At 38.7% G+C, this 14,811-nt stretch overlaps 1 protein-coding gene across 5 annotated transcripts in view; it reads right to left on the minus strand.

The window, feature by feature from the left end:
• The window catches only part of LOC119043920 (UDP-glucuronosyltransferase 2B31-like), a 51,151-nt gene extending 44,623 nt beyond the window's left edge, over window positions 1-6,528 (minus strand). For 4 of the 5 annotated variants that reach the window (XM_053662676.1, XM_053662678.1, XM_053662674.1 and 1 more), the window contains exon 1: window positions 5,763-6,516. In XM_053662676.1, coding sequence (XP_053518651.1) covers window positions 5,763-6,495 — 733 coding nt within the window. In that variant the 5' untranslated portion in view covers window positions 6,496-6,516. Of the gene's footprint in view, window positions 1-5,762 lie in introns of all 5 variants that reach the window. The other variant, XM_037138105.2, reaches the window with a different exon arrangement.
• Between the last annotated feature and the right edge of the window lie 8,283 nt (window positions 6,529-14,811).

The following is a 14,811-nucleotide window of genomic DNA, read 5'->3' on the forward strand; positions in this document are numbered from 1 at the left end:
ATTGAGAGCCTTGCTGGGTAAAGTAGCCTTGGTTGTAGGCCTCTGTTTCTCATTACTTGGAATATTTCTTGCCAATCTCTTCTTGCTTGGAGTGTTTCCATTGAGAAGTCAGTGGCTAACCTTATTGGGATGCCCTTGTATGTTATTTCTTTTTTCTCCCTTGCTGCCTTTAAGATTCTCTCTTTGTCTTGGAAGTTTGCCATTTTAATGATGATGTGTCTTGAAGTGGGCCTCTTTGAGTTGCTCTTGAATGGGACTCTGTGAGATTCCTGGATTTGTGTGACTTTTTCTTTTGTCAAATTAGGGAAGTTTTCTCTCATTACTCTTTCAAATATGTTTTCTATCCCTTGTTCTTCTTCTTCTCCTTCTGGTATTCCTATTATTCGGATATTATTACATTTCATATTGTCTTGCATTTCTCTTAATCTCTCTTCATTCTTTCTGAGCCTCTTTTCCCTTTCCTGTTCTTTCTGTGAGATGCTTTCTACTTTGTCTTCCAATTCACTAATCCAATCTTCTGTTTCATCCACCCTATTTTTAATGCTTTCCACTGTGTTTTTTAATTCAGAAATTGTATTCTTCATTTCCTCTTGGCCCTTGCTAATAATTTCCATTTCCTTTTTCATGTTGATATAGTTCACAGTGAGATCATTGTAACTTCCCCTGTAGTTTCTGGTAGCTGATTGTGAGCTCTTTGAACTTCCTGATCACCAGTGCTTTGAATTCAGTATCTGATAGTTGACTTGCCTCTGTTTCATCTAACATTCTTTCTGAGGATTCCTCCTTTCCTTTCATTTGGGGATTGTTTCTTTGTCTTCCCATTGTTTGTGAGACTCTTCTTGTTAGCCTCAGCTTCTTAGATTAATCTGTTTTGACACCCTGGGTTTATGGTATGAACTTTTGTGGTGGAATGCCTGTGAATTTCAATGGTGCAGCCTCTTTTGGTTATCCTGTTGTTCTCTGCTTCCACCTACTCAAATATGCAGCAACTTGTGGCTTCTCTCCTACAACAATGTGCAATTTGTCTCTCTCTCTACTATTGGGAGGCCTCTTCTATGGGTCCAGCTCTGGTCTTTTCATATTTTCAAGTTGATTGTGACTCTTGTGGGTAAAAGAAAGAAATGATAAGGAAAGAAATAAAAGGAAGAAAGAAAAAAAATGGTAGGGAAATGGAAGAAAGAGCAATAAGTTTAGAAAGAAAAGAAAAAGAAATAAAACAGAAAATCCGGGAAAAGAGGACAAAAGTATGGAAAGATGAAACAGTAATAAAGTTTAAAAGAAATAACAGATTACTTTAAAAAAGCAAAAAGATAAAGAAAAGGAATGGAGAAGGAAGAAAGGTAAATAAAAAAAAGAATAAAAATAAAATAAAGTAAATAAACAAAAAACAAAAACCGCACCAAAATAATCTCTCAAAAACAACCTCAGAAAAAGGAATGTCACTTGTTGGCTTCAAACTAGCTGAACTGGTTTTTCTGGTTGCAGTTGGCTGAGGGTAGATTGTTTGTGATTTTTTCAGCCAGCCCCTCTCAGGATCCAGACACTTGGCGCCTCTCCCCCAGCTCCCTACAATGGGGAACTAGGACTTTCTCTCAGCACTCCCCTCCCAGGGGTTACTGCCATAGTCTGGTTTGCTGTGTTTGCAGGCACCTGCACAGGCCTAGTTGCCTGGTTCCCTCGGGATTGAGCACAGGCCTGCCCCCGTTCAGTTGGGAGGCCCTAGACCCTCTGCCCAGTCCTGGGCTCGCTGTCAAGCTGGGTGTGAAGCAGACCAGGCTGCCGTGTCTACTGGATTCAGAGCCCCAGGCTGCACCTCTGAGTTCTCCTGGGCTGGCAACCACAGAGTCTTTGGTTGGGGCCCTTTGTCCTCCGCACCCTCTCTGTAAAGTCTATCAAACAAGTCTCTCCTGGCCCCCCACCTTGCTTGGCCAGAAAGGGAGGGGGTTGAGGGTCTCAGCTCTTTTCCCAGGACCCCTCAGCGTCCCGGGCTTCCAGATAGTCTGAGGGGGGTAGACTGGAAGCCTGGAGCCGATCTGAGGACTGGGCGCAGACCTAGAAACTCTGTGTGCTCGTCATGGCACGCTGCGTGGTGTGTATCTCTTCTGCTCCTGTGTTTGTCTGGGTCCCCTGGCCAACCTCTGGCAAAAAAAAAAACCTAGGGATGTAGCAGCACCACACCGGGTGCTGGTTCCAGAACTGTGTGCAGGCTGAAATCACCTCTGCTCCCCTCTGGTTGGGCCACTTGGCAGGTCCCCGGCCCAAAAATCCTAGGGAGGGAGCTTTCCGGGCGCTGAATGTTGGCCTAGGTGCCCTTAGGCACCCGCCCAGACACACTGTGTGTGGAGCGACTAGTTCCCCAAATTGCGCGCAGGCTGAAATTTCTTCCACACCTCTTTGCCTGGGCCACTGGGCCTGCCCGGCAGAAAAATCCCAGGGAGGGAGCCCTCCGGGCGCTGAAGGCTGTCCCAGGAGCCGTTGGGCTCTCGCCACAGGGCGCTGGTTCCCCTACCCTGCACCGGCTGTTTCTCCCTGCTCCGTCCCAGAGACTACTGTACCGCTGCTGTCTCCCTACCGTCTGGTTCCTCCGTGACCGATGAGGTTTCTGGTCTCTTATTTTCATATATGCTTGGCAACTGCTGGCTTGCTGGCCTCACCTCCTCCAATCGGATAGATTTCTGTCTCTTTTGTACTAGGAACTGGTATCTACTCCGTCCTAGTCCACCGCCATCTTGAAACCCAGCCTCCCAAATATTTTTTATGAAGCCAGCATCATCCTAATCTCAAAACCAGATACACAACAAAGAAAGGAAACTATAGACCAATATCACTGATGAATATAGATGCTAAAATTCTCAACAAAATATTGGCAAATCACATCCAGTAATACATTAAAAAGATCATACATCATGATCAAATTTGATTCATCCCAGGGCAAAGATGGTACAATAGCCACAAATCAATAGAAGTAATATACCACAAAAACAAATGAAAAACAAAAATCACACGATCATATCAAAAGATGCAGAAAAAAGCATTTGATAAGGTACAGCACCCATTTACATTAAAAACAATCAACAAAGTGGGAATAGAAGGAGCATTCCTCATAATGAAGGCCATATATGAGAGACTTATAGCCAACATCCTACTCAATGGGCAAAAACTAAAAGTTTTCTCACTAAGATCAGGAACAAGACAAAGATGTCTGCTTTCACCACTCCTATTTAACAATGTATTGGATATCCTAGCCACAGATCAGAAAAGAAAAAAGAACTCATCGAATTTGAAAGGAGGAAGCAAAACTGTCATTACTTGGAGATGAATTTAGGGTCTACATAGGAAATCATGTAGACTCCACAAAAACCTTCTCAAGCTACTAAGTGAACTTGACAAAACAGCAGGATACAAAAACAATATTCAGAAATCAAAGGCATTTTTGTACACTAAAGATGAAATATCAGAATCAGAAATCAGAAAAATATTCCCAATTCCTAAAGCAACAAGAAAAATAAAATACCTCAGAATAAACTTAAACAAGGTGGTCAAAGGCCTGTATTCAGAAAATTACACAATACTGATGAAAGAAATTAGAAAAGACACAAACCAATGGAAGTATATACTATGTTCATGAATTAGAAGAATTAACATCATAAAAATGTCCATACTATGCAAACGAGTTTATAGATTCAATGCAATTCCTATTAAAATGCCAGTGACATATTTCAAACATATAGAACAAACACTTCAGAAATTTACATGGAACCATAAATGACCCTGAGTAGCTTCAGAAATTTTGAGAAAGAAGAACAAACTGGGAGGGATCAGAAGAACTGACATCAAACTACATTACATGGCTTTAGAGATCAAAAGAGTCTAGTACTGGCATAAGAACCAACATACAGGTCAATGGAACAGAGTAGAGAGCCCAGAAATAAACCAAAGTCTCTATGGTCAATTAATACTTAACAAAGGAGGCAAAAACATAAAATGCAGTAAAAATAGCCTCTTCAACAAATGCTGTTGGGAGTCGAGAGTGCTACATGCAAAAAAAAATGAAACTCGATCACCATGTTACACCATATACACACACAAAAAAACCTGTCAAGATGCATAGAAGATTTAAATATAGGTCATGATACCGTGAAAGTCCTAGAGGAGAATGTAAGCAGAAAAATCTCAGATATTTCATGCAGCAATATTTTCACCAATATGTCCTATAGGACAAGAGACATAAATGAAAGAATTAACAAGAGGGACTTCATCAAAATAAAAAGTTTCTGCAGGGCTAAAGAAAATATCAGCAACATGAAAAGGGCATCAATCGTATGGAAAAATATTTTTACAAATGATACCTTGGACAAGGGTTTGATCTCCAAAAGTATATAAAGAACTCACACTCCACTCTAAGGAGACAAAAAAAAAAACAACAATAAAAAATGAGCAAAGGACCTGGATAACACTTCTCCAAGGAGGACATACAGAAGGCCTAGAGATATGAAAAGATGTTCAGCATCACTAGCCATCAGAGAGATGCAAATTAAAACCACAATGACATACTACTTCACACTGGTGAAAATGGCCAACAGGAATAAATCAAAAAACAACAAATGTTAGTGAGGTTGTAGAGAAAAGGGAAACCTAGTGCACTGTTGGTGGGAATGCAGACTGGTGCAGCCCTGTGGAAAACAGTATAGAATTTCCTCAGAAAACTAAAAATGGAACTGCCTTTTGACCTAGCAATTCCACTGCTGGGATTATACCCTAAGAATCCTCAAACATGAATTCAAAAGAACCTATGCACCACAATGTTCATAGCAGCATAATTTACAATAGCCAAGTGCTGGAAGCAGCCTAAGTGCCCATAAGTAAATGAGTGGATCAAAACTTGTTGTACATTTACACAATGGAACACTATGCAGCAGAAACAAAGAAGGAGCTCCTACCCTTGGGACAGCATGGATGGAACTGGAGAACATTATGCTATGTGAAATAAGCTAGACGGTGAAAGACAAACATCATATGATCTCATCTGTAAGTGGAACCTAATCAACAAAACAACAAGGAAGTGAAATATGACCAGAGACATTCAAATAAAGAACAAACTGGCAGTAACCAGACAGAGGTGAGAGGAAATAACAAATATAGAAGTGGGAAGGGTCATTAAAAGACATGTATAAAGGACACGTGGAGAAAACCAAAGAGTGGTAGGATCGGTGGTAGGTGAGGATGGCTAGCATCAGGAGGAGTTGTGTTGGGAAAATGTAAACAATGGTACTTGAACAACAATAAAAAAGAGAAAAAATAAAGTCATTGGTGAAAAAGAAACATGTGTGTTTTATTTGTACATTAAAAATGAATGAATGTTTCTCCCAACCCAATAATTTCCTGACTTAAATGTCCACCCCTCAACAAATTTTGAGATATTTAAATGGATGATTTGTAAGTTCTTAGTGAAGGGAAATGAAATCATTAGAAAACCAAAATTGTACATTTGTGTGTCTGAGATAGAGCCACTATATTATGAAAGAATCCCTCAGGTAATATTGCAAAATAGTTTGGTTTATAAATCAAACTAAAGTATATAAAAGGAGGCAGTTCTTCAACAACCCTATAATTTAAGCATTTCCATAATATTTGTGAGAGTGAGAGATCAATTATAATTTTATTTAATCATTTTACTTATATAACACTTAATATTTATGCAAACTCACCTTCCAAGGCACTAAGAAAGTTAGAATTTATATTACCAAATAAAAGCAACTTACCTAGTACCTCGCTATAAAATTGGTCCCAGTCCTCATGAAACATTTGAAACCAGAAGTCAAAATAAAGCACATACATCATATTTTTTACTCTCTCAATGAATGTCATTTGATCACTTAATTCTGACAAAATGATAGGTACATAGGAAGGAGGGAATGGAAGTCCTCCACTCTGCTTTTCAAATTTATAGCCAGGAAAGAAGCGAAGACTGTACACAAAGGGTATTTTAAGTAGCTCAGCCAGCAGTTCACCACAGGGTCCAACAGCATCTGCAAGAATGACATCAAACTCTTCTTGCTGTAGTTTTGTTATAAGTTTCTTGTCCAAAACTACACCTTTACAGAACTTTAGAATTAAATCAGTGTATTCCAAAACGATTTCTTCTATTTGTAAAAAATAAGTCCAAAATGTATCTTTAGGTATGTATGTCCATTTAGAGATCAGCTCCATGAAAATCTTCTCAACATCATCTTTTTTTAAAGATGTATTATACATCTCAAATTTAATAGCAGATGGTTTATTGGGATCAACAAGAATTGATACTGAAGATGTCAGAACAGTCACTTCATGACCTCTTAGGACAAGTTCATCCAAGATAGTCTTCATATTCATCCAATGGCTATATTCTGTGGGCCACACCAGCACCTTTCCACAGCCCCCAGGGCTGACCTGACAACTCAGCTGTAGCAGCAGAAGAACGGAAATCCATTTCATAGACATTCTGCTGGAACACATGCTTCTTTCCAAACTGACGATCCCTTTTGTCATTGCTTATGTTTATCTAAGGAGCTGTTAATATTTTAACTTCCTAATCAATCAAGAAGTTAAAATATAACTTCTACACCTTGAAGTAAACATAGGATCCTGGTACAAATAAGCAGAGCATTCAGAGTGAACTCAGAAAGCTAATGTAGATGTTCTTATTTTTAAACAAGTAGATTTAATATCTGTTCTATGATTATAAGTGCTAGCAATGACCTTGTGTGTGTAAGTCTGTCATTTCTAATTAAAGGTTCTCCTATAAGTAGACAAGGAAAGATCATAACCAGAAATATGGAAATATAAGAAAAGAAAAGATCACATGTATATTTAATAAGTATGGCAAATTCAACAATTAAAAAGCTAGTATGAAGGTCAAAGGAATAAATGTATGCAATCCAATTCAACATACAATACTTAGTTAGAGGATGCACAACTGAGAAATATCTAAAAGATGATGTCAATAAGAAAATGTGGAAGAGAAAGTAAACAATAATTCTTATAGGATATATTTGAACTTAAATGCATATTAGCTTAAAATGGATTGCTATAGGTATAGAAGGGTATACATAAACATGATGATGACTACATAACAAAACCCTAAGAAGGTATACAAAGAACAAAGAAAGGAATGCATGCAAAGCAATACAGAGAAGCATCAAACCACAAGGAAGAGATTAAGAGAAGAAGAAAGAACAGAGGATTACTATAACAACAAAAACAATTAACAAAATAGCAATAGGTCCACAGCTATAAATAACTACTTTAAAGTTAAATGTATTTTATAGTCCAATAAAAAGGCATAGCATACACTGGCTGCTGTGGCTCAGTTGGTTGGAGCATTGTCCCATAGACCAAAAGTTTGTGGGTTTGATTCCCAGTCATGGCACATGCCCAGATTGCAAGTTTGATTCTCCATTTGAGGCGCATATGAGGAGGCAACTGGCTGATGTTTCTCTCTCACATTGATGTTACTCTTTCTCTGTCTCCATTTTTCTCTCCCTTTCTGTCTCTATAAAAGCAGCAGAAAGGTGTCCATGGGTGAGGCTAAAAATTTTTTAAAAAGACATAGGGCAACTGAATGGATTAAAAAAACTTGCTTCATCAATATTCTGCAAACAAGAGACACTGCAAATTCAAAGACACATAGCCAGAAAATGGAAAGATGGAAAAATATATTCCATGCAAATAGAAATAAAAACAAATAGAACCATGGAAAGTTCTATTTGCATGTTTTTATTTCCATGCAAATAGAAATAAAAATCATGAAAATAGAAATAAAAACAAAGGTAGCATTGCTTATGACAGACTAAGTAGGTTTGAAAACAAAAATTTAAAATAAAGGCAAAGAACATTACATAATTATAAAGTGGTCAATTGAAGTAAAGAATGTAGCATTTGTAAATATCGATACACCCAACAGAGGAGTATTTGAATATGTAAAGCAATTATTAATGAACATCAAGTGAGATATCCAAAGCGATACTATAATAGTAGTGGATTTATACCACACTTATGTCAATTGGTAGATCATCGAGTTAGAAAAGTAAAAACAAAGAATGGCTTAAAATGTCACCTTAGATGAGATTGACATAATAAATGTTTGTGGAACATTTCATCCACAAAATACACAGCAAATTTTTCAAGTTCCCGTAGAACATTTTTTATACTAGATCACATATTAGGCCACAAGACAAGCCTGATAAAATTTTCCCTGATTGAAATGATTTCCGGCATATTTCTTGATTATAATAGGATGAAACTAGACATCAACTACAGGAAGGAAACTGGAATGAACTCCTGAAAACTAAGCAACGTGCTACTAAACAACTAATGGATCAAAAGCACATCAAATAAGAAATCAAATGTACCTTATAACAAATCTAAATGAAGACACAATTTTTGAAAATTCATGGGATTAAGCAAAGCAGTTCTAAGAGGACAGTTCATAGCTATAAAGGCCTACTTCAGGAAATAAGAAGAATACCAAATAAAAAAATCCAGCTTTACATCTAATGTAACTAGAAAAAGAACAGATGAAACCCTAAGTAAACAGAAGGAAGGAAATAGTCATGATAAGAGCAAAAATAATTGAAAAAGAAAAAAATGGAAAGAACAATAAAGCTAAGAGATGTTTCTTTTAAAGAAACTAAAGCAATGAACATATAGCCAAACTCATCAAGAAAAAATGACCAAATAAATAAAATTATCAAGGAGAGAAGAGCAGTTACACCTGACACCACAGAAATACAAAGATTCACTAAAGAATATTACAATTAGATGTAAGAAACCCAACAATCTAGAAGAAACTGGTAAATTTCTTAAAGTATATAACATTCCGATGCTGAACGAGAAGAAATACAAAATTTAAATACATTCATTACTAGCAATGAAATTAAAGCAGTAGTAGTTGGGCTTCTGGTCAAGGTTGGGGCATAGGTAAATGTGGTGCCTAATTCTCTGCCAGCCACATAAAACTAATTTACAGAGCAACCATCTCTGATCAACATCTGAAATCTAGCTGAAGAGAAGAGACCTGCAACTAAGGATATAAAGAAGAAGCCACAACAAGACTAGTAGGAGGGGTGAACTCAAGGAATGGGCTTCTCTCACACTCACAAGTGGCAGATAAAACTTGAGAGGGACAGCTCAGCTGCAGAAGTCTCCCCTGAGGAGAGAGTGGTCTTAGTGCCACACCAGGCCTCCCAGCCCGGGGTTCGAGTGCCAGGAAGAGAAGTCCCCATAACCTCTGGCTGCAAAAACTAGTGAGGATTGTTAACTGAGTGAGACAGAGCACTCCTTGAGTTCCAGGTATTCATCTTAAAGGGCCAACTCATGAACTCACTAGTATTTCCTCTCTCTGAGCTCCAGTACTGGGGTAGCAGCTCAAAAGGCACCAGGGACATACAGGGAGAAACTGAAGGGCATAGCATTAGGGTGAAAGCTGGAAGGGCATCTTTCTCCTAGACAGAATTGCTGTCAAAGATCATTGTTCCTTTTCTGTGCTTTCTCCCCACAGAGCCAGTAGGCAGTTGCCATATCTGACACTCCATCAATCTTGCTAATACCCTTAGCCTTCGACTGGTGGTTCCCTGAGACCAAACCCATTTGAAGCCCTTTTCAATGGCTTTTCCATATTGAAAGTCTGTCCCGATTCATGTTTCTTACTTTTCTAAAATTTCTCAGATGAGCAACAACTGTCCTGGGTGTGTTTTATATAACTTGTTAAGTGACTCCATACTGTGCACTAGCAGCAGCTGGTCTTGGTTCATAGCTTGGTCTCTCCTGGCCACCTCCAAGCCCAGCATAAGTTCCAGCCATCTACAGATTGCTTTGTAGCTCATGCCAGGTGGCTCCAGACAGAACACAGGCAGTGATGTCCTTGGCCTGCATCTCCTAAGAGGACCCAGAGCCAGTGTACCTGGTGGACAGCTTCACACCACAATGAAGCATTGCTAAACCACCTCCACAAGTGAGACATTGAAGGGGTAGACTCAGCAGACAGCAGAGCTCTATGGAAGTAAGTCCTGCTTCATGGGTGGGCCCCTGCACAACTGATCCTTAATGGTGGTAGCAGTCAGTCCTTGTAGCCAATCAGCCTTGGGGTAAATATCTCCCATTAACATGACATCAGCAATCAAGTATCAACTTCAATAGGAGGGTGTACACGTCTCACACAGGAGGGTGCACCTGGAGTGCCCAACTCAGGTAAATGTAGAGGCTGTGTTACTAGACCTCAAAGGATACGTACTATATAAGACCACTTTACCAAACCTGAGAGATATAGCAGCTCTACATGGTATATGGAAACAAAGACAGGGATGCCATAATGAGGAAACAAAGAAACATGTCCCAATGAAAGAAGTGAAAAAACTCTAGCAAATGTAGTAAACAAAATAGGGGCAAATAATTTACTAGATGCAGAGTTCAAAATACTGTTTATATGGATGCTCATGGAACTTAGGAAAAGAGTGTACAAACTTAGTGGGAACTTCAACAAAGAGATAGGAAACATAAAGGTAGAACTAGAAAACATAAAAAAATAAGCAGTCAGAAATAAAGAATATACTAACTAAAATGCAGAACACATTATAGGGAATTGAGAGTGGAGAAGACTAAGCAGAGAATCAAATCAGAGATTTGGAAAACAAGGAAGAAGAAAACACCCAATAAGAACAGCAAGAAAGGCAAAAGAATTTCAAAAAATGAGAATAGTATGAAGAACATCTAGGAAAATGTCAGTCACACAAACATTTATATGATGTGGGTGCCAGAAGAAAAAAGAAAGAGCAAGAAATTGAAAGCCTGTTTGAAAAAAATGAGACTTCCGCCAAGATGGAGGTATAGGTGGAAACACTTTGCCTTCTCATACAACCAAGTTTAAAAATAACAAAGTTTTAGCAACAAAAATGCAGCCAAACCACAGAAAATCGAACTATATGGAAGTCTGAAAGCAATGAACCCTTTAGCCAAACTGCTAAGAGGGGCAGAGCCTGACCCCAGCAGAGCGGGGTCAGACCTGACAGATCCACCAGACCGACCCAGGCGTACGACCCTGGTATGCAGGCAGCCGTGGGTGGACCCCAGGTCTGGAGTAGCAGGTGGACCCACTGAGGGCTGACCGTGGTCACACATTCTCCCGCTGATAAAATGTAAACCAGTGAAGGAGCAAGCAGTGAGATGGACCGCACAGGCCCCAGGGGCAGGAAGTGGCAGAGGGGACCACTGTTGTCCCTCTCTGACCCTGCCCGCACATACAGCTTCACAGACCCAGCAACCTGGGTGGCCCCTCTCTGACCCTGCCCCCACATACAGCATCACAAACCAGTGACCTGGGTGGCCCCACCCTGGTGAACTTTTAAGGCTCTTCTTCTCATATGTAAGAGGCACAAACAGATCAAAACATGGCGCAAGAACAACTCAGAGCCCCAGAGCAGATAAATCTCAGTGATGATAAAATAGCCAAACTTTCAGGTGCACAGTTCAAAACACTGGTGATAAGAATGCTCACAGAACTGGTTGATTTTAGTCACAAATTAGAGGAACACATGAAGGCTAAACTAATTGAAATGAAGGAAAATGCACAGGAAACCAATAGTAATGGAAAGGAAACTGGGACTCAAATCAACGGAGGGGAACAGAAGGAAGAAAAAAAATGACCAAACAGAAAAGGATGAAGAAACAAGAATTCAAAAAAATGAGGAGAGGTTTAGGAACCTTCGGGACATCTTTAAATGTTCCAACATCTGAATTATAGGGGTACCAGAAGGGGAAGAAGAAGAGCCACCAGTGGAAAACTTATTTGAACAAATAACAAAGGAAATATGGCAAAGAAAATAGACTTCCAGGAAATCCAGGAAGCCCAGAGAGTCCCAAAGAATTTGGACCCAAGAAGGAACACACCAAGGCACATCATCATTACATTAGCCAAGATTAAAATGAAGGAGAGAATCCTAGAAGCAACAAGAGATAAGGGGACAGTCACCTACAAAGGAGTTCCCATCAGACTGTCAGTGGATTTCTCAAAAGAGACCTTACAGGCAAGAAGGGGCTGGAAAGAAGTATTCCAAGTCATGAAATCCAAAGACCTATATCCAAGATTGCTCTATCCAGCAAAGCTTTCATTTAGAATGGAAGGGCAGATAAAGTGCTTCTCAGATAAGATCAAGTTCAAGGAGTTAATCATCACCAAGCCATTATTATATGAAATGTTAAAGGAACTTATCTAAGAAAAAGAAGATAAAAAAATGAGCAGTGAAAGGACAGCAAACTCACAGTTATTAACAACCACACCTAAAACAAAAGCAAACTGAGGACAGCTAGATCAGGAGCAGAACCATAGAAATGAAGACCAGATGGAGGGTTAGCAACAGGGGAGTGGGAGAAGGAGAAGGGGGGAGAAGGTACAGAAAATAAGAAGCATAGATGGTAGGTAAAAAATAGATAGGGGGGAGGGCAAGAATAGTAGGGGAAATATAGAATCTAAAGAAGTTGAGACACATGGTCATAAACTGAAGGGGGCAGAACGGTGGGGGAGGAGTGTGCAGGGTGGAGGGGAATGAAGGGGGGAAATAGAAAAATTGTAATGGCATAATCAATAAAGTATATTTAAAAAATGACAGAAATTCTTCCTGACCTGGTAAATTAAAGAGATATACATGCAAGTCCAGGAAGTGCAGAGAGTTCCTAATAGGATGAATCCAAGGAAGCCCACACCAGACACATCATAATTAAAATACTAAAGTTTAAAGGCAGAGAGAATCTTAAATGTAAAAGTAGAAAAGCAGGTATTTATATACAGGGGAGCTTGCATAAGATTTTCAGGTGATTTCTCAACAGAAATTTTATTGGCCAGAAGGGATCGACACAAAATATTCAAAGTAATGAACAGCAAAGCCTGACAACAAAGAATTCTCTACACAACTATGCTATCCTTTAGAATCAAACGATGTATAAAGAGCTTCCCAGACAAGAACAAGATAAAAGACTGCATTACCACCAAATCAGTATTACATGAAATGTTAAAGAGTCTTCTTTAAGAAGAAGAGAAGTATATCAGTTGATAGGGACTTCAAGAGATGAGCATAAAAGTTGAAAAGATTAAGAAATACAAGTTGGTAGATACAGAATAGTCATGGAAATGTGAAATAGAACATAAACAATATAGTCAATATTTTAATAAATATGTACCATGTCAGATAGGTATGAGATTTATTTGGGTGATCACTTAATAAGTTACATAATATCAAATTACTGGAGGTTGTATATCTGAAACTAATACAATATTGTGGGTCAACTATAATTATGAAAGAAAAATTATTGTCAGAAAAAGAAAGAAATTAAAATAGTAATAAATACTCTCTACAAATAAAAGCCCATGACCAGATAGCTTCACAGGTTATCCTACAAAACTTTTAAAGAAGAATTAATTCCTGTTCTTGAACTCTTTTAAATATTGAAGAGGGAAGAATGCTTCCAATCTCCTACTATGAAGCCAGCATTATCCTGATACAAAAAAGCAGACACAGACATTGAAAAAAAAAGAAAATTATAGGCCAATGTCCTTGATAAACATAGATGCAAAATTCTTAACAACATTAGTTTCAGAAAGATTATACACCATGACCAACTGGGATTCATCTCAGAGATGCAAGGATGATTCAACTATAAGAAATCAATCAGTGTGGTACATCTCAATAACAATAAAAGATATAAATCATATGATCATCTCCAAAGATGGAGATAAAGCATTGGAAAAAAATCAACATCCTTTTATGGTAAAAACTCAGCAAAGTGGGTATGTAAGTCATATATCTCAACATAATAAAGGCCATAGATGACAAACCCCCAGCTAACATCATACTTGATGGTGAAATGGTGAAAGCTTTTTCTATAAGATTAAGAACAAGACAAGGATGTCCATTATCACCACTTCTACATAACGTAGCATTGAAAGTGCTACACTGCAATTGTAAGAAAAAGAAATAAGAGGATTCCAAACCAGAAATGAAGAAGTAAAAATCTCATTATTTGGGGGTGACATGATACTATAGACATAAAAAACCCTAAAGACACCACCACAAAACTACTAAAACTAATAAATGAATTTTGTGAAGTTACAGAATACAAGATGACTACATAAAAATCTATTGCATTTCTATATACCAATAATAAAAATTTAGAATGTTTAAAATGAATGTTTAGAATGTAATAAACAATTACAATGTTCAAACCAGCTGGGCCACCTGGTCAGGGTGACACATACTACTTTTACATTGGTGGGTCTAGGGTGTTAACAGTTTACAGTGAACATGACAGCAATGCCAATGAGGGGATTCTGTGGTTTCTGCTCTGGGGCAGTGATTGTTCCCCGTGGGGTCCAGAAAAGGGAAACTGTGCTGACATCTCCAAGGTATGTTACCATAGATGGAAATAGACCACAGACAGTCTCAGATAAGGTAAAGACTGACCTTTGTCAAGAAAGATACTGGACTAGGACATGACTACCTGCCATGACTCCCTTTAGTTAGAAAGTGTTAATGTCAGACCACCCTATGCGGTTATTTTTGGTCTCTGAGTTGGTAAGGCCTTCCACACAGGCCTTCCCTGAGCTTGTCAGGTTTAGGGTGTGGACCCTCCTTTTTTCCACATTGTCTAGAAGAGAACTTGGAAGGTTGGTGGTATTTCTTCCTAAGTATTTGTCAATATTCACTGGTGAAAGCCTCTGGGTTGGGAGTTTTCTTTGTTGGCAGTTCTAGTAGTTTTAACGAAGATTCAATTGAAAGGTTTAAT

This window comes from Artibeus jamaicensis, unplaced genomic scaffold, assembly GCF_021234435.1.
Source record: "Artibeus jamaicensis isolate MK-2021 breed Jamaican fruit bat unplaced genomic scaffold, CSHL_Jam_final contig_2700, whole genome shotgun sequence".
NCBI lineage: Eukaryota > Metazoa > Chordata > Mammalia > Chiroptera > Phyllostomidae > Artibeus > Artibeus jamaicensis.